At 44.5% G+C, this 20,808-nt stretch overlaps 1 protein-coding gene across 1 annotated transcript; it reads left to right on the top strand.

Moving 5' to 3' along the window:
- The first annotated feature begins 9,931 nt into the window (after positions 1–9,931).
- TOMM5 (translocase of outer mitochondrial membrane 5) lies at positions 9,932–12,492 on the top strand. Its single transcript, XM_050943258.1, has 2 exons — positions 9,932–10,142; positions 11,901–12,492. Exons 1-2 carry the CDS (start codon positions 10,022–10,024, stop codon positions 11,933–11,935), a joined length of 156 nt encoding a protein of 51 aa, XP_050799215.1. The 5' UTR covers positions 9,932–10,021; the 3' UTR covers positions 11,936–12,492.
- The last annotated feature ends 8,316 nt before the right edge of the window (positions 12,493–20,808 follow it).

The following is a 20,808-nucleotide window of genomic DNA, read 5'->3' as shown; positions in this document are numbered from 1 at the left end:
GTCAAGATATACAACATCTACCTCTTCCCCCCTATCCACAAGGCTTGTTACCCTGTCAAAGAAAGCTCTCAGGTTGGTTTGACATGATTTGTTCTTGACAAATCCATGCTGACTGTTACTTATCACCTCATTATCTTCTAGGTGTTTGCAAACTGATTGCTTAGTTATTTGCTCCATTATCTTTCCAGGTACAGAAGTTAAGCTGATTGGTCTGTAGCTCCCCAGGTTGTCCGTATTTCCCTTTTTATAGATTGGCACTATATTTGTCCTTTTCCAGTCTTCTGGAATCTCTCCCATCTTCCATAACTTTTCAAAGATAATTGCTAATGGCTCAGATACCTCCTCAGTCAGCTCCTTGAGTATTCTAGGATGCATTTCATCAGGCCCCGGTGATGTGAAGACATCTAACTTGTCTAAGTAATTTTTGACTTGTTATTTCTCTACTTTAGACTCTGATTCTACCTCATTTTCATTGGCATTCACTATTTTAGATGTCCAATTGCCACCAACCTTCCTGTTGAAATCTGAAACAAAGACATCATTAAGCACCTCTGCCAGTTCCATTTATTGTCTTTCTCCCCTCATTGAGTAACGGGCATAGCAGTGGAGATATGTCTGCAGGTTTTAGATCGGTGGCACTTTGGCAACTTCCTTCTTCGGTGGCAATTTGGTGGCAGGTCCTTCCCTTGAGAGGGACCGAGGGACCCGCCCCTGAATTGCCACCAAAGAGCAGGTGTAGTGTATTAAATTGCTCTCCCTAGGAATGTGCTACTTATGGTGTACTGAGCATGCTCAGTTCATCTGCTGACGCCACTGCCCTTCACCCTGCCCTTATTAGCCGTAAGATTCTGCTGACTGCTATTTACAGGGGTTAAAAAGGAGCAAAGGGGGCGAATCAGAGCAGGGGGGTGGCCAGGGTCTGAGCAGGTGGCGGAAATTAACTGGTTAGGGGGGTCAGGCAGCCGGAGGCAGGATTAGGAGAGGGGCTAAAGGGCAAAATCAGGGCTGGGGGGAGTAGGTGGCATTAAGCCCAGGAGTGAGCCACTGGTAGAGGGTGACTAAGGGCAAAACCTGGCACAGGTGGGGCACAGGGGGTAACAGTAACCCCAGGGAGACTGAGACACCAGTGTTTGCAAAAATGGTGAGGGGCAAAGGGGCTTTTTGATTTCCTCTCTCGCAGACAGCACCTCTCATCATCGACTTCCCAGGGCTGGGTTCTTAAAGGCACAGGCATCCCAATACCTAGTCAATGCAGCTCCCCTTGGTCTGATCTAACCTACTGCGGCTATGTCTACACTACAAAGTTCAAAGCGCTGCTGTGAGTGCCAGTGCTCCTGGTAATTCACCTAGACGAGGGGATTAGCTCTGAGCACTGGGAGCCGAGCCTGTCCACACTAGTGCTTTAAAGTGCTCAAACTCGCTGCGCTCAGGAGGAGGGGGGGGCGATTTTTCACATCCCTGAGCCAGCAAGTTAGAGTGCTTTAACTTGCCAGTGTAGATAATCCCTGAGATTTAATTCAGTGAAACATTTTACACAGATCCCCATAGAAACAAAGAATCCCTTATTACTGTGTAAGCAGAGTCAGGATAAGCTCTACCCTGACATCTGGTGGAAAGAATGTCAGAGAGTGTATTTGCATAGGCACGCCTACCCTATCCCAGACTGCCGAGCTGTGGGACTGCTTGGTGACAAATGACTCACCCTCAGTTGGGTGGTACTTGCTAGACAAGGGACATGGGTTCCAAAACCCAGTGAATTGAGAGAGGCTGGGGACAGGTATCTGTGCCAGGTGGTGCAGTCTCCTTGTGGCGCCAGAGGCACCGGTTCCACCCCTTCCTCTCTCCACTGTGGAATGTCAGAGTTGATTTTTTATTCCCTCAAGAATCTAAATACAGGTTACTGAGCTGAACTCACTTTGAGCTAATGGTGCACTAGCACTGGGGCTCCCCTACTAAGAGCTGAAATCACTAAGGGCTGAAAATCACTAAAGAGCTGAAATAACTGAGCTGAGAGCACTGAGTACTGTGCTAACTAGTGGGGGAGCCTGAAGCTATACTGTGGAACAGAGCAGCTGGCGGAGTGGAGAAGTTGTGGGGATGGCTGGAGTGGCTCACGGGACAGCTGGTGGCAGCAGAGCAGCTGGCAGAGCGGAGTAGCTGCGGGACGAGTGGAGCGGCCCACAGAGCGAGCGGAGCCGAGCAGTTTGCAGAGAGAACTGGAGCAGCTCATGGAGCAGAGCAGCTGGTGGAGCGGAGCAGTTTCTGAGAACGGCTGGAGGAGCAGAGTGGAGCAGCTGGTAAAGTGGAGCAGTTTGTGGAGAAGGCGGAAGCAGAACCCACGGAGAGGCAGGGCAGTTGGCCCCGAACCACGTAAGGTGCCCCTTTTTACCCAGGCTGGGGGGAGGAACCTCTACAGATAAACTCTCGAGCTCTGGGGTGGCATTGACCAGAGACTTTTGGGTTGTTGGACTTTGGGGTGATTGGACTTAAAACCCTAAGGGGAAAAAGGACAGTGCCAAACGTACTTGGAGGTGGGTTTTTGTTTATGGTTTGTGTTATAATCCTGTTTGTGGTGTTTCTCCAATGGGATGCCACATTGATTCCTTCCTTTATTAAAAAGATTTTGCTACACTCAGACTCCGTGCTTGCGAGAGGGGAGGTGTTGCCTCCTGGAGGCGCCCAGGGGGGTGTGGTATGTGAGTGTCCCAGGTCACTGGGTGGGGGCTCGAGCCGGTTATGCATTGTGTTACTGAAACGGAACCCCTGGATACTGAACCCGGCCCTTGTTGCTGCCAACTCAGAGGGGCAGAAGGGTTACAACTGTATCTGAATGCATAGAGTCTCCAAGCAGTTTCCCAAGTTGTCTTATCTGCTGTTGGTATTCCCTGAATGCCCTGAATTTTTAAATTTAATTTTTTCTTTTCATTTTAGAGCTCACTGAATTTCTAGCCTAGTGTCAAAACTTTGTTTTGAGTCAATCCACCAATGGGAATTGCATTTCTGCAACTGTTATTTTGCCTCAGTCTAGCCCTTAGTGTTTTTCTGTATGCCATTGTGTACAGTTTGATTCTCAAATATTCAGTAAAGGCAGGATACTATCTCCTATAACGTCTTTCTCCCTGGAAAAAAAAATCTATTGTAATTTTTGCAGAAAATTAGAACTGCCATCATGGGTCAGACCAATATTCTGCCTAATCTAGTATCCTGTCTTGTGACAGGGCCAATGCCAGGTGCTTCTAAGGGAATGATCAGACCAGGCAATGACTCAGTGAACCATCCCATTCTTCACTCCCAGCATCTGGCAGTCAAGAGACAGTTTAAAGACATGCAAAACATGGGTCTGCATCCCTGATTATCTTGGCTAATAGCCAATGTACTTATCCTGAGGGACTGATCTAATTCTTTGTTCAACCCATTCATAGTTTTGCCTTTCAAAATATAATGAACACTCATCTACAACCCCAAGATCCCTTTACAACGACAAGGATTCTAAAATCATGAGTTATACACCCTTGAGTCAAGAAATTTTAATAAATAAATTATATCTTTTTTTTATGTGCCTCTTTGTTCCTGAGCCTGTAGGGCAGGGCTGCCCAGAGGATTCAGGGGGCCTGGGATCTTCGGAGGCGGGTTCTGGAGCAGAAGGACCCACCCCGTGGGTCTTCGGGGCATTTCGGTGGCGGGTCCCAGAGCGGAAGGACCCCCTACCCCCGAATTGGCGCCAAAGACCCGGAGCGGAAGAAGCTCCGGGGGTCTGGGCCCCACAAGATTTTCTGGGTCCCCCGGAGCGAGTGTAGGACCCCGCTCCAGGGCCCCCAAAAAACTCTCGTGCGGGCCCATGCGGGGCCTGGGGCAAATTGCCTCACTTGCTCCCTCCTCCACCCCAGACAGCCCTTCTGTAGGGTGCAGTAAGGCCAGTTCCAGTGCCTTGAGCCTGAACACCTGAATGAATCTTAGTCTACCCTCATACTTTCCTGTTACTTCTCCCAAACATTTAATATACCTAAGGCCATATCTACACTTTAAGTGTGGGTTAACTCAAGTTATGTCAGCACAGAGTCACTGTGGTTACTATGCCAAGTATCAGGGGGTAGCCATGTTCGTCTGTATCCACAAAAACAACAAGGAGTCCGGTAGCATCTTAAAGACCAAACAGGTCAGACAGGGGAGGTTGTGGCCATGGGATCCAACTTCTTATAATGCATTGTTAACTATCCACTAATATCATATGTATCCCATACATAAACGTATACATAATGTTTACTTTTTTTTTCTAAACCCATAAACTTGCCTGGCCCACCTCACTGTCTGCCATTTCACACAGAATCATGGAGCTTGTATGGCTCTGCACTATTGTCATGAGTGTTTGCACCCAAAGGCGCATACTCCTTTACTATTTGCAGAGCAGCAAACATACATGTGGAGTGTGACATTATACTCTACATTCTTTATGAAAAAATGCTTATGATATGGATATGACATAGCTAATATATACTTTATGCAAGATGGCTGATGTGGAGTATCATGGCAAAACTTAAGACCTATTGACTGTGTTTATCCAACCTGTATGCATGTAACATTTATATCTGAGGCTAGAAATATTGACCATATCTCTGTATTCAAATGTGCTCTGTTGGATGAAGCCAGACAATGTTAGTGGCTTATTGACAGAATGCACAAAGACATAAAGATTCCCCCAGGGACTGTGTGCAATAGGAACCTCTGAATGATAGTGTTATACAATGGGGATTACTAGACCATGATCAGATACCTCTGCACAGTGGGTGCTGGTTGACCCAGGTCACAGCACAAGAGCCTTCCAGAAACTCGGGCGAAGAAAGAAAAGGTGGACAATGACAGCCTACAAGAACAACCAGAAACACCCGAGGTACAAAGACTGAACAGTGAGAAGTGATTGTCCCAGCAATCTGGATGATGGGAAGACAGACACTTTAGCTCAGCTCAGCATACTGAGAACGAGAAGGATCTGACATTATCAATCACTGAAGAATAATCCAGGTGTATATAATATATCTTGTGTCCCCACTATGCAGACATAGACCTTTTTCTCACTGCTAATAAAACTAATGAAAACAACACAAGACCAGTTACGTTTTAACAGTGAAGACAAAGGCTAAAGAAAATGTCTCAAAAATTAAATGAGAGCGCAATGAGGTGACATGTGAGCACCACAGTTCTGAGTGTAATTTTTGTGGTGATATCTCTTTGCTCCTTATGTGTGTGAAACAGTGACAGAAGTGGAAGTCTGTATAAAGCACAATGGTAGATTTTCTGCCTGTGAGCTTGCTTTCCAAAGGAATTAAGTATTCCACATACTATTTATAATGCTTTTCACTGCTCTCAATGTTTTGTGTGCATTCAATGTTTTTTTTTATTAATAGACTGTGTGACCTACTATGCAATGTAAAGGGACTATTAAAGATTTATTTTTAAATATTCAGACTTTCATTAAGGTTTTTCATGCAATAGCCATGAAATTCCACTTGCAAAATGTTTTTAAACAGTCCTGAAAATATAGGAATGTCGGGCTGGTTCTCTCTTCTCCAAAAACGTGTTTGGTATCAAGTTTTTGTCTAATAGGTATTTTGGGGATGGCGACTAAGCATCTTGTCATACAGCAAAAGTGTCACTTAAGATTTCTTGAGTAATAAACATGTACACAAGGCTGTGACACTGGCCCTAAACCATGGTGGATTCAATTTCAATCAAATTGATTTAAATAATAATTTAAATCATTAGTCAGGAAGACTCGATTTAATCATGGGTTTCTAGATAAAAGTGCATTCTTGTTGGTTGTTATAGCCTTAATACACATTCTTCACAACTCAGAGTTAGATATAAGTTTCATTTCTAGAAGGTACACACTATACATTTTTAGACAGTGATTTATTTAGAAAACCTTTAAGAGTGGTTTTACAGCTATATCAGAAAATGAATGTGTGACATTCTATACCTGGGGGGAGTGTGCCCCATGTTCCTCATTTTCATATAATTGTGATCTTACACATAAAGCATGCCATGTAAGGTATCAGGGGAGAGAGTTAGGGTTAGGGTTACACACCAAACCTGTCCAAAGAAAAGTTTATGGCATATGGTTTTTCCTTTCAGCTTAACCTAGAGATGTGCAAAAAATTGGGATTACAACATAGCTTCACCAACCCATACCACCCACAAACCAATGGACTAGCTGAAAACACAAACAAATCCATCAAAAGATAATTTTAGGGCAGGGAAAATTACAGTATTAATAGAAAGGAGAATGCACTATGACAGACGCTACAAATTGCTTCAAATGTTTAGTGCATTGAAACTCAATTTGTCTTTTATTTAAAGTAAAAGGAATTATCCCACTGCACTAGGATGGCCTCTTTATGCCTTTTCGATTGCATACTATTTCTCTCAGTAAAGACAGCCCTTTCCCCTTCCCCCACAAATAATCCATCCCCATTTTTTACAGAGCATTGCGCAAGTTGGTTGATGATAATAAGACTAATTGTGATGAATTTCTTGATGACGTATTTTCTTTGAGAACAAAACCAAACATAACAACCAAATTGTCACCCTATCGACTACTGTATGGCTTTGAGGCAAGATTCCCAGACCAAATCTCAGACAACTACATGGTAAGTGTCCTTCAGCTTTCAGGTGCATATGTTATTCTGCGAGGGTTCTTTTTACAAACACAACTCCTTCTCCATTTGTTTCCAAAGCCAACAGATTTTAAGGAACTTGATAAAGAATACTCCGAAGAGTATATCATGAAAATTGAAGCTAGATGTGATGCTGAAACTAAACTGGCTATTAATAATATTAAAAAGTGCAAGAAAAGCAACAAATACAGTATGCCAAAACTAAGACTCGTAAACATAGGGAAATAACATTCAAGGTTGGTGACACTGTCATGTTACTGAATGCGAGAAGGAAAACAAGAAAGGGGGGGCAGTTACAACCTACCTATGTGGGACCATACAAACTGCCTCTGTAGAGGGCAAAAGAGTTAAATTAGAAAACAAGTTAGGGAAAGGTTTAGCAAAGTTGTACAGTATCTCCCAACTAAAAGAATTTAAAAAGCCTCCAAAATTAGGTGAGGAAAACATATCACAGAAAAACATGGAAAAGGAAACTGCTGTGGATGACACTGTGAAAACCTCAGAGGTAGGAGAAATGGTAGGGAATGTATCTAACAAGCCTCACAACAGTCAAGTGGAGGCCACACACACGGAAAAGGAGGAGTGTGTAATGTCAAGAGTTTCAAGCAGTCACCCAGGTGATTTTGATGACATGGTTACGGAAGATGATGAAGACAGTGAATCGTTTCTCAAAGGTATTGCTTACCACACAGTTGTTTTTAAAGAATTTGTTGACACACTTCCATTTATCAAGCATGTCAATGGTTTCCATGTAGGAATGGAATGTTTGCTTGCAAAAATCATTTCTCTATTTCTTTTGTACACTACACCACACAAGAGAGGTGGGAGGCACACCAACTTCTATCTAACACTTGGTGATAGATCCAGAGGGGTGAAAAGATCTGCTGCTGAAATCAGAATTGTAGCTGGCCTATTTACTCTTGAGTTAACAGGGCAGGGGGAAGTTGAGAGGACAAAATGGAGGCACAGAAGGTGATGTAACTTGCCAAAGGTTACACAACAAGTCAGTGGAAATCCTGGCTCTCATTTCCCTGTACTTTTCTTCAGAATCCCAAATTATAAAATTTCTGGATTTCCCTGGTAAATTCTCAAAAGGCCTGCTCAGTGTAATCTCTCTGGTATATTCCCCCACTATATTTCCAGCAGCAGCAGCTATTATCTGGCAGGTTAATCAGCTGAAACTCTCATCTTTCCAAATGTTATCTTGTGTGTATTTCGTTTTGTGCTGAGAAGCCAGATGAAGGTAGGAAGTGTGATTGGGCTGGGAATGTGCAGAGTTTAGCAGAAAGAGAGAAATCTGTGTGATACTTGTTCACATCACATTTTGTCAGCTGCAGTATTCAGCATTAGTTTCTTTTGCTCCTAATAAAAATAGCAGGGTAGGTTTGATTATTGTGCTAGGCCAGGGGTTTTCAACGTATGCACTGCGGCTTGTAAGGAAAAGCCACTAGCTGGTCACGAGACACTGTTTACCTGAGAGTCCACATGTATGGCGCTTCGCAGCTCTCAGGAACTGCTAATGGTAAGAATTCACTGTCTCTCTGCTACAGGTTGCAAATTGCTACAGATAGCCCTATGGCGTGAGAAACTGCTATCTGTAGGAATTCGCTTAATCACATATATTGTTGTTACAGGTAGCTCATCCCTAAAGGTTGCAGTTTCTAACATGTATGTGTCAGAAACTGCAATCTGTAGGACTGTGCTACCTGCAGCAGCAACAGGTCCTACTTTGCTAAAGAAAAGGCCATCTGATGTAGCTAATTCAAGCAGATAGTCTCACATCTCTACGATGTGAGAAACTGCTATCTGTAGGCAGGGCTGGCTTTAGGCCTATTCCACCAATTCCCCCGAATTGGGCCCTGTGGCTAAGAGGGCCCCGCGCCCAGTGAGAATCCCTTCCCTGGCTAGAGGTGCCTTTTTAATTTTTACTCACCCGGTGGTGCCCCAGGTCTTCGGCGGCACTTCGACGACGGGTCCTTCAGTGCCACCGAAGACCTGGAGTGAGTGAAGGACCTGCTGTCAAAGTGCTGCCAAAGACTCGGAGCACCGCCCGGTGAGTACAAGTCCCATGTGTTTTTTTTCTTTTTCAAGTCATCCCTGCTGGGGCCCCGTCAAAACTATTCGAATTGGGCCCCGCACTTCCTAAAGCCGGCCCTGTCTGTAGGGATTGTCTTAATCAGATTGCAGTGTTACAGGTAGCACCACATCCCTACAGATTGCAATTTCTTATCATGTGGGTGTGTGTGAATATGCTGTCTGTAGGACCGGTCTATCTTGCCATTAATAAGGCTTTTGATACTGTCTCCCATGACCTTCTCATAAACAGACTATGGAAATGCAACCTAGATGGAGCTAAAATAAGATGGGTGCAAAACTAGTTGGAAAACAGTTCCAACAGCAGTTATCAGTGATTCACAGGCTGAAAGGGCATAACGAGTGGGGTTCTCCAGGGATCAGTTCTGGATAATTTCTATTCCAAATCTTAATCAATGACTGAGATAATGGCATACAGAGTACAATTATCAAGTTTGTGAATGAAAACAAGCTGCATGTATACAAAATGGGAAACGACTTCCTAGGAAGGAGTACTGCGGAAAGGGATCTGGACCACAAGCTGAATATGAGTAGTCTGGAAAGTGATCTATGCAAAAAAACAGAACATCACCCTGCGATATCTGTCTACTCTGCACTGATTGGGCCTCAACTTGAGTATTGTGTCCAGTTCTGGGCACCACATTTCAGGAAAGATATGGACAAACTGGAGAGAGTCCAGAGAAGAGAAAAAAAAAATTAAGATCTAGACAACATGACCTATAAGGGAAGTAGCATCTTTTTACACAAGCTGTTTCTTACAAGCTACATGTATAAATAACTGCTACAGATAGCACATTTCTACATGCAGCAATTTCACATAGACTACAGTGCAAGAAACTGCTACCGGTAGGTGTTTGCTACATCAGAGAGCAGTTTACTACAATAGCAATTTCTTACAATCCATTACCTATCAGTAGCTGCACCCACTAGCACATTACTACAAGGAGCAGCTTAATACACTAAACTCAGGGTGGGTTCTCCTGCCCCACCCACAGATGAGGGCAGCCGGCTTCAGTGCGGCTACCGCGCATGCTCCGCGATGGCTAAGGGCAGACGCCTGCGGAACAGAGGGGCAGCCACGCCACAGCGTAGTCACGTGACTGGCTCCCTTTCTGCCGTGCTGTGCGCAGAGTGGCAGTTGTGACGGCGCGTGTCCCTGCTGAGGAGCCGTAGCGCGGGCGGGGCCAGAAGGCAGAGCGGGGCAGCAGAGCCCGCCGCAGTCCCGGCCGCGGAGCCCGAGCTGCCTGGCCGCCGCCATGTTCCGGATCGAGGGGCTGGGGCCCAAGATGGACCCGGAGGAGCTGAAGCGGAAGATGCGGCGGGATGTTTTCAGCTCGGTCCGCACCTTCCTCATCTACGTGGCGCTGCTGCGGATCAGTGAGTGACGGGCGGGGCGCGCGCTGGCCCTTCCCCTCCCCCGGGGCCTCGCCACGAGCCGCCCGCCCCACGTGGGCGCGCGCTGCCTCCGCCCCCCCCGGTAACCCGGCCTGTGCTCAGGGCGCGCGGAGCAGCCTCGAACCCCCGAGCTCGCCGTGGCCGAAGGGGGCTGGGGCTGGCTCGGGCTCGGGCGGGGCTCAGAACAGGGGCGCTGGGCTGGTGGCGGGGCCCCCGCTGATTGCAGTGCAGACAGCCCCGCGGCCAGCTGCACCCTGTAGGGTGCAACCGGCTGTGCAAACCCCCCCCCCCGCAAAAATTCCACGCTGCCTTTGCGGGCCGGGCCCCGGCCAAGGACACGCGTGTCTGGAGCGAAAGGTCTCGTCGCATTTGTAGATCAGGTGGAAAGTTTGAAAGCCCGAAAAAGGGAAGGAATTCAATCGCTCTCCCCGCGGCGAATTGTTAGCTGGTTCCAACACAGGCCTGGGTCTGCTCATGGTCCTTTGCAGGGATCTCTCTGCCCCACAGCTCTCGCAATCAGCGTGCCAGGGGTTGATTTCCTCCTGGTGCATCTCTTTGGCTTTCGGACCTCCGAGTAGCGTCTTAAATTCTGTGTTTTTGTTAGGCCTGAATAAAGATATAGCAGACAAAACCAGGTATGCCAACCTGGCCAAAGTCAGGCTAACAGAGGTTTTCTAAAAAATCCTTAAGTGAAAAATACTAAAAAGCAACATATCTCACAAAAAGCTTAAAAAAAAATAAAATAAAAAAAAAAGGGGCTGCATTCTTGGCATAGTACCAGCTGTGTTGTGTTAAAAACAGGTCGTTTAAAAAACCCCAGCTTCCCAGCCTCCCTGCTTTCACTCCCTGGTTCTGGTCTCTGTCTGTTTTTAACTCCCCATCACTTCTAATTTCTGGGGCTTGTTAAAATACTATTAATTACCTAATGCTGTAAAACATGTATATTAAAGGTGTCTAGTTTCTAGTTGTTAAAAAAAAAAAGGGGGGGGGTGGGTTGCTCAAGTAAATAATCTGTAACGCAACAAAACTGTCTCTATAGGCTTATACTAAAAAGTAGAAAGAAAGCTGGTTCTCTCTAAAAACAAGCTGCTCTCTATTAATGTGTGCACTTGTCAATAAAGAGCTTTTAATCGGACCTTGCTGGTGTTGCCTGTCTCTCTCACGTTCAAACAACAAACCTCACCATCTGGGTTCAAGTCCCCAACATTTTCTAGCTGTAGTTCTGCTTCAAAGTAAACATTTCACTCGGCTGGTTAAAATGTGAAGTTAGAAGCAGTTCCAGTAACACTGAACTTGTACTTCTGTAGGTCCTCCAGCCGTTAACGCAGGGGTAGGCAACCCATGGCACCTGTGCCAAATGCAGCCTGTGAAATGATTTTCAGTGGCACTCATGCTGCCCGGGTCCTGGCCACCGATCTGGGGTGGGAGGGGGGAGCTCTGCATTTTAATGTAATTTTAAATGAAGCGTCTTAAACATTTTAAAAACCTTATATGCTTTACATACAACAATAGTTAATATATTATAGCCTTACAGAAAGAGACCTAAAAATGTTAAAATGTATTATTGGCACACAAAACCTTTAAATTAGAGTGAATAAATGAAGACTCGGCACACCCCTTCTGGAAGGTTGCCGACCCCTGCATTAAGGTATAGGCAGAGCAAATTGTACACCTAAAACAACTTCTTATCCTGTTTAATTGGACTGAAAATCTATATCTTGGTTGTATGTTCTTTTTCAGCTCCATACATCTTAAAGAAATTGGATAATATATGAATACAGAAGAGCTGTAAAGACTGGATACATGGAAACACAAAAAGGATTGTGGCTGCTTTTCTCTGTTAATAAACAAGGTGTAAAAGGCAGACTTCACATACTGAATGGATCTAAAAATTTCATTTAAGCATATTTGACTTTGTGAGAGCAGTGGCCTAGCTGGAAGTATGGAAAATGGTTATTGTCCTTGTGATTGATTTCAAGTCATGCAATGCTCCCATGTGGCGGTATATATCTCTGTTTGTGCTGGTACAGCCCTTGTCCTGTGTCCAGAAATTCCATCATACTCCTTTTTTTGTAAGTGCAAACAGAATTTTGTTCTGGAGCTACCTCTAAAATACCACAGTGCTATGGCTGTCAATCTTACCGAACCTGTCTGTGTGAAAAACGAAGTTATTTGGATCCCTAAAATCCATCTAGGAAGCTGTTAACTTGAATCCAGTTGATTGATTGATTGATTGATTGATTTTGTTGTTGAAATAAAATAGAATAACAAGTCTGTGATTTCAGGCACAGTTCTATTGCTTTATTTTTTAATAAAATCAGTTACCGTAGAAGGCTCATGGAATCTTTTTACTTCCATCCCCTCACCGACATTTTCTTTTCCAAAAATGTTTCTCATGTATGGAGTGGGGTGGGTGGGTGAGGTGTGTATGGGGATTGGGAAAAGCAGAGACAATAGCAAGAATGAAGAAGGGGATAGTAAATGCTGTGCTTGTACCTTTTAAGTAGGAGACTGTTCATGCCTTGAAAAGTTTACAGTCGAAATAGACAAGACAGATAAAAGGTTGATGGGAAGTCACCCAGACAGTGAGTGTCAGAGCTGGGGTTAGAACACACATCTCTAGTGCTCTGTTCATTAGACCGGGCAGCCTCTGGTCTGAGTTACGCTTTCCTCAAATGTATTTTGTTGTTCCAAATTATTCAGTAAAGCTTACTTACGCATGCCATTTGCTCATCTCTGGCTGTGATGTAGCTTCCCCATCACCATAATACCTGATGCTTCCTAGTCTTTCGAATATTCCTAAAACCAAACCGCCTGCCCGCCCGTCTCTAGTGGGGGTCCCTTGTTGTTGAGTTTTTTTTCTAACACAGAAAATAAATTGCTGAATCCTAGGAGGCTAGAAGGAAGAAAATGTAGCTTAGCAAATTGGTTTTCCTTGGGCACTTCCTTGCAGCAGGGATACTTCTTCCAAGTCTAGCCTCACGTGGGTTCCTGCAGTTGGGCCAGATTATCAAGAGCCACGTTATACCATCTGTTAGCAAATACAGCATCTGTGGGGTAAGTGACTGTATGTAGTGTGTGTTTGTGTTTGAGGGTTGCTTGTGTTTGTCAGTCTGGTTGGTTGGTTGAAGGACCGTGTGCTGTGGCTGGCAGTTGGAGGTTGTGAGCTTCAAAGGAAGGTTTGAAAGCTAGAAGCCTCTGGTAATTGGCTGAACCTTAATCAGTGGGCGGGGCATTCACACAGGCCAGGGCTTTATAAAGTCGCGCACAAGCGACCAGGGGCTGCTAACAGGGAGTTTTGGAAGGGGAGTGGGAAGGGAGCGGGGATCCCTTGTTGGTTCTATCTGTGCCCCTTTAGTCCCCTTAAAACCTATAAACCAAACTACATTCAAAACTTCTTGTTTTAAACAACCCTTCCATTAACTAGAAGACAATGCAGGCGGAAGCCCAGCTGCAGAATGAGGCCTATCCAGTTTATTGCACTGAGTATAGCATATATGATTACCTGCCCTGTGGGTGCGTGGTGTATCTGTACAGTCGGTACAAGGAGCTCCTGGCCCTCAGAGACTGCGTACCGACTTTGGAGGCCAGGGTGGCGGAACTGGAGGAGCTAAGAGAGACAGAGAGGTATGTTGATGAGGCTTTCCAGGACACTATAGAATTGTCCCACCTCTGGTCAGACAGCCCCTGTACTGTTGCGGAGGATAAAAGGCCCAGGGAAGCAGAGCAGTCAGTGGGAGCAGAGGGAAACCTTCCCATAATTGAGACCCTCCTTCCAGATGGTGCTGGGGTTGCCTCTTGCACTGAGGTTACCTCTCCGGGACAGGGAACTCCAGTTGCTAGGAAAAGGCAGGTGTTAGTAATGGGAGATTCGATCATTAGAAACATAGATAGCTGGGTTTGTGATGACCAGGAGAACCGTATGGTGACTTGCCAGCCTGGTGCGAAGGTTGCAGATCTCTTGAGGCATCTAGACAGACTTGTGTGTAGTGCTGAGGAGGAGCCGGTGGTCGTGGTACATGTAGGTACCAATGACATAGGGAAGGGTAGAAGAGATGTCTTGAAAGCCAAATTTAGGCTGCTAGGTAAGAGACTGAAATCCAGGACCTTTATGGTGGCATTCTCAGAAATGCTCCCAGTTCCATGCACAGGGCCAGGTAGGCAGGCAGAGCTTCAGAGTCTCAATGCGTGGATGAGACGATGGTGTAGAGAGGAGGGGTTTATATTCATTAGGAACTGGGAAAACTTTTGGGATGGGGGGAGCCTATACAGGAGAGATGGGCTCCACCTAAACCAAAGTGGAACCAGACTGCTGGCACTAAACATTAAAAAGGTTGTAGAGCAGTTTTTAAACTAGGATGTAGGGGAAAGCCGACTGCTGCAGAGAAGCATGTGGATCGGACACAGACTTCTCTTAGGGGAGAGTCTAATGATAGAGAATCTCCAGGTTATACTCAGCAGAGGATGGAAGAGGATAATGTAAGGGCCAGATCAGATGATAAACAGTCACATAAAAATGAATCTGGCACATCAGAAAAGGGCAGACAAATAAACCGGGACAAGTTTTTAAAGTGCTTGTACACAAATGCTAGAAGTCTAATAAGATGGGTGAACTAGAGTGCCTTGTGATAAAGGAGGATATTGATATAATAGGCATCACAGAAACATGGTGGGCTGAGAGCAATCAATGGGACACAATCATTCCGGGGTACAAAATATATCGGAAGGACAGAACAGGTCATGTGCGGGTGGGAGGGAAGTGGCACTATATGTGAAAGAAAATGTAGATTCAAATGAAGTAAAAATCGTAAGCGAATCCACATGTTCCATAGAATCTCTATGGATAGAAATTTCATGCTCTAATAAAAATATAACATTAGGGATCTATTATTGACCACCTGACCAGGAGAGTAATAGTGATGATGAAATGCTAAGGGAAATTAGAGAGGCTATCAAAACTAAGAACCCAATAATAGTGGGGGATTTCAATTATCCCCATATTGACTGGGAACATTTCACTTCAGGATGAAATGCAGAGATAAAATTTCTTGATACTTTAAATGACTGCTTCCTGGAGCAGCTGGTATGGGAACCCGCAAGGGAAGAGGCAACTCTAGATTTAATCCTGAGTGGAGCGCAGGAGCTGGTCCAAGAGGTAACTATAGCAGGACCGCTTGGAAATAGTGACCATAATACAATAACATTCAACATCCCTGTGTTGGGAAGAACATTTCAACAGCCCAACACTGTGGCATTTAATTTCAAAAGGGGGAACTATGCAACAATGAGGGGGTTAGTTAAACAGAAGTTAAGATGTACAGTGACTAAAGTAAAATCCCTGCAAGCTGCCATGGGCGCTTTCTAAAGACATCATAATAGAGGCCCAACTTCAATGTATACCCCAAATTAAGAAACACAGTAAAAGAACTAAAAAAGAGCCACCGTGGCTTAACAACAATGTAAAAGAAGCAGTGAGAGAGAAAGACTTCCTTTAAAAAGTGGAAGTCAAATCCTAGTGAGGCAAATAGAAAGGAGCATAAACACTGCCAAATTAAGTGCAAGTGTATAATAAGAAAAGCCGAATAGGAGTTTGAAGAACAGCTAGCCAAAAACTCCAAAGATAATAACAAAATGTTTTTTAAGTACAGCAGAAGCAGGAAGCCTGCTAAACAATCAGTGGGGCCCCTTGATGATCGAGATACTAAAGGAGAGCTTAAAGATGATAAAGTCATTGCGGAGAAACTAAATGGATTCTTTGCTTCAGTCTTCATGACTGAGGATGTTAGGGAGATTCCCAAACTTGAGCTGGCTTTTGTAGGTGACAAATCTGAGGAACTGTCACAGATTGAAGTGTCACTGGAGGAGGTTTTGGAATTAATTGATAAACTCAACATTAACAAGTCACTGGGACCAGATGGCATTCACCCAAGAGTTCTGAAAGAACTCAAATGTGAAGTTGCGGAACTATTAACTAAGATTTGTAACTTGTCCTTTAAATCGGCTTCTGTACCCAGTGACTGGAAGTTAGCTAATATAACGCCAATATTTAAAAAGGGCTCTAGAGCTGATCCCTGCAATTACAGACCGGTAAGTCTAACATCAGTACCGGGTAAATTATTCGAAACAATAGTTAAGAATAAAATTGTCAGACACATAGAAGAACATAAACTGTTGAGCAATAGTCAACATGGTTTCTGTAAAGGAAAATTATGTCTTTCTAATCTATTAGAGTTCTTTGAAGGAGTCAAACATGTGGACAAGGGAGATCCAGAGGACACAGTATACTTAGATTTCCAGAAAGCCTTTGACAAGGTCCCTCACCAAAGGCTGTTACGTAAATTAAGCTGTCATGGGATAAAAGGGAAGGTCCTTTCATGGATTGAGAACTGGTTAAAAGACAGGGAACAAAGGGTAGGAATAAATGGTAAATTCTCAGAATGGAGAGGGGTAACTAGTGGTGTTCCCCAAGGATCAGTCCTAGGACCAATCCTATTCAATTTATTCATAAATGATCAGGAGAAAGGGGTAAAAAGTGAGGTGGCAAAGTTAGCAGATGATACTAAACTGCTCAAAATAGTTAAGACCAAAGCTGACAGTGAAGAACTTCAAAAAGATCTCACAAAACTAAGGGATTGGGCAACAAAATGGCAAATGAAATTTAATGTGGATAAATGTAAAGTAATGCACATTGGAAGAAATAACCGCAACTATACATACAATATGATGGGGGCTAATTTAGATACAACGAATCAGAGAAAAGATCTTGGCATCGTGGACAGTTCTCTGAAGACGTCCACGCAGTGTGCAGAGGCAGTCAAAAAAGCAAACAGGATGTTAGGAATCATTAAAAAGGGGATAGAGAATAAGACTGAGAATATATTATTGCCCTTATGTAAATCCATGGTATGCCCACATCTCGAATACTGCGTACAGTTGTGGTCTCATCTCAAAAAAGATACACTGGCACTAGAAAAGGTTCAGAAAAGGGCAACTAAAATGATTAGGGGTTTGGAGAGGGTCCCATATGAGGAGAGATTTAAGAGGCTAGGACTCTTCAGCTTGGAAAAGAGGAGACTAAGGGGGGGATATGATAGAGGTATATCAAATCAGAGTGATGTGGAGAAAGTGGATAAGGAAAAGTTATTTACTTATTCCCATAATACAAGAACTAGGGGTCACCAAATGAAATTAATAGGCAGCAGGTTTAAAACAAATAAAAGGAAGTTCTTCACGCAACTCCTTACCTGAGGAGGTTGTGAAAGCTAGGACTATAACAGTATTTAAAAGAGAACTGGATAAATTCATGGTGGTTAAGTCCATAAATGGTTATTATCCAGGCTGGGTAAGGAATGGTGTCCCTAGCCTCTGTTTGTCAGAGGATGGAGATGGATGGCAGGAGAGAGATCACTTGATCACTGCTTGTTAGGTTCACTCTCTCTGAGGCTCCTGGCATTGGCCACTGTTGGTAGACAGGATACTGGGCTAGATGGACCATTGGTCTGACCCGGTACGGCCATTCTTATGTTACAGATTATGGTAAAATGAGTTTGTAGTGTAGGAGATTCTGATTAAAATTAGTGCTATACCATATCAAAGCACATGTTATATGGATGAAGAACTGGCTAGCTGACTGATCTCAACAAGTAGTCGTCAGTGGCGTCACAAACAAGGTGCTCCTAGTGGGGTTCTGCAGGAATCAGTATGAGGCCCAACACTTCAGCGTGATCTCAAAGTAAATAAAATCCCTGCTGATAAAATTTGCAGATGACACAGAGTAGCAGAGTGATAAATGATGAGGCCAAGGCAGTCAGACAGCGAAATGCAAAGTTAGAGATCTAGCAGTAAGGGATACAGGCCATCCGTACAGAATGGGGGACTGCCCTGGAAAGCAGCGACTTGGAGAAAAAGTTTAGGTTGTAAGAGGGTTGTGGCAAAAAGGGCTGATCTGCCTTCTTGGATGTGATGCAGCAGAGTGGTGAGTAGGAAGGTGCTTTTTACCTCTGTGTATGGCATTGGTGAGGCTGATGCGGGAATACTGGGTATAGGTCTGGTGTGTGCATTTTAAAAACGAAGCTGAAGAATTGGAAAGGATGCAGAGAAGAGCCACAACAATAATTTGGGGCTGGAAACAATGCTGGCGGCAGGACGCACAAACATCACGGTCAGTGTCCTCTGGGCTGGTGGGGCAGAATCTGTTCCACTGCAACTGACCACTGGCTGCAGGAATGCTGACACATCCGTGAGTTCAGACTGCACAGGCACATCTGTGTAGCTCCCTCCTGGAGCACTCTGATCCCCTAGCATAGTACAGTCTATTTTCTCCTCCCTCCCCTGTGGTTGTTACACCAGGGCCATTCTTCCTGTTCCTGGGCTGATGGCCTGTGTCAGGCCCTAGATCACTGGGCAAAGAGTGAAACTGGATTCTCAGTGCACAGTGCCTCCACCTAGTGGAGGAGTGAATAACAATGTGGCACCCCTATGACCTCTAGAACAGGGGTTCTCAAACTGGGGGTCAGATCTCCTTGGGGTCACGAGGTTATTACCTGGGGGGTCGTGACCTGTCAGCATCCAACCCAAACCCAGCTTTGCCTCCAGTATTTATAATGGTGTTAAATATATTAAAATGTTTTTAATTTATTGGGAGGGGGTCACACTCAGAGGCTTGCTATGTGAAAGGGGCCACCAGTACAAAAATTTGAGAATCACTGCTCTAGAACATCACAAATCAAGAGCAATGAAGGGCGAACTGCATTTTAAAAGGAACTAACATACAAGGCTGAAGTCATTTGCCTTGTCCCAGTTCCTTATTCACAGACCAAACATTTGAAAGAAGTCATTAGTTTAAGACATTTTTGAGAAATTTCACCAGAATAAGCATGGTTGATTTGTTACAATTTTATTACTAATTTGTTATTTAAATGAACACTGTCTGTAAAAGCAAAATTCTTCTTGGGTCAAAATTCTTCTTGACACAGCCTTGCGGCCTCTCCCCTGTTCTGAAATAGCTGTGAGGTGTCATTTCCTGACCTGAAGCTTTTTTTGCATAAAATAGTGGCCCAGGTCCCTCTCCCCCTTTCCCCACCGAACACACACACCCTTGTATTTTGCAAATTATCTTGGAATAAGGAAGTGGGGTTTCAACCCCCATAAATGACAAAACGCTTCCTGGATCACTCCCACATTACAAGTCCTTTTAAGCGGTAGACCATTCTGAAGGTCATCCTGACGATGGAGTCTTTTGCTGGGGAAAGGGGTGGGGTTGCGATTGGAAAAGCACCATTTTATTGTGAACAGCCAGGGCTGTCAAACATTACCTGTGGAAACAATTTTTTTGACCAAAAAAATGGTGTTTTGACTAAAAAATGTTCATGAAAAGTGTTTGCTTTCCACAGAAAATGTTGATGACTTGTCCAAAAACTTAATGCCTGCAAACAGAAATTCAGTTGACAATTTGGAGATGCTACAATCATCCTTCTTGGGGACTGAAGTTTGGACTAGGGTTGCCAATCATCTAGGATTGTCCTAAAGCAGTGATTCTCAAACTTTTGTGCTGGTGACCCCTTTCACATAGCAAGCCTCTGAGTGCGACCCCCCTTATAAATTAAAAAAACTTTAAAATATATTTGACACCATTATAAATGCTGGCTGCAAAGCGCGGTTTGGGGTGGAGGCTGACAGCGTGCGACCTCCCATGTAATAACCTCGTGACCCCCGAGGGGTCCCAACCCCCAGTTTGAGAACCCCTGTCCTAAAGTCTCCAAGAATTAAAGATTAATCTCTAATTAAAGATTATGTCATGTGAGGAGACCTCCAGGAATATGTCCAACCAAAACTGACAACCCTAGTTTGGATGCAGGGTGGCCCAGTTCTCTACGGGCTGGGCTCCTAAGCCAGACTACTTCTCCCATGGTGCCCCATGGCCATGTCACTCATCATACACTGTCATGGCTCAGGAAGAGCATTCCGGCGCATTGTAGCTGTGAAGCCTAGGGGACAAAGTTAAAAATAACTGCCATTCTGATGTCATCACTTGACTCCATTAGCAAGAACCCCAGGCACAGGCCTGTGTTGCCTGTACCCAATTCCGCCTGCCTGGGCTGCTGCTTGCAATGTTCTCTAGTTCTAACCGATCTAGTTTGCCTTTATGCTGCTCTCCGGTTTCCTCTTTGCTGCACATGGTCCTGCCCTACTCCTAGTTCTCTGCAGTTTGAAAAGGTGAGAGAAAAGCTGTGAAAAGATGTAAGCACTGTGACACCTTGGCTCCAACCAGCCTTAACGATCACCACAGGCTGACACCAACACACGTCCAGTCCCAGATTTTCCTCCAGAAACGTATGTCCTGTAATGCCCAGCCCCCTCCCAGACAGTACGAATATATTGAGTCCCTTATTCTTTTAAGGGAATAATATGCCAGGTTGTTATTTTAAATAGCGTTACCCAGATACTCCAGCTTAAACACACTGGAATTGATAAAACAGTAAAACAAGGTTATTAACGACAAAGAGAGATTTTAAGCGAGTACAAGCCCGGAGGCATAAAATAAAAAATGGTTAAAAGAAAATGAAAGACAAAACACTTACTAGTGCCTAACTTAACAAACTGTATTAGATTCAAGCAAAATTCCTCACCGCCTATTTCCAGCAAGGTT

The sequence above is a fragment of the Gopherus flavomarginatus genome, chromosome 3 (assembly GCF_025201925.1).
Source record: "Gopherus flavomarginatus isolate rGopFla2 chromosome 3, rGopFla2.mat.asm, whole genome shotgun sequence".
Classification (NCBI taxonomy): Eukaryota; Metazoa; Chordata; order Testudines; family Testudinidae; genus Gopherus; species Gopherus flavomarginatus.
This window is presented reverse-complemented; position numbering and strand designations above follow the sequence as displayed.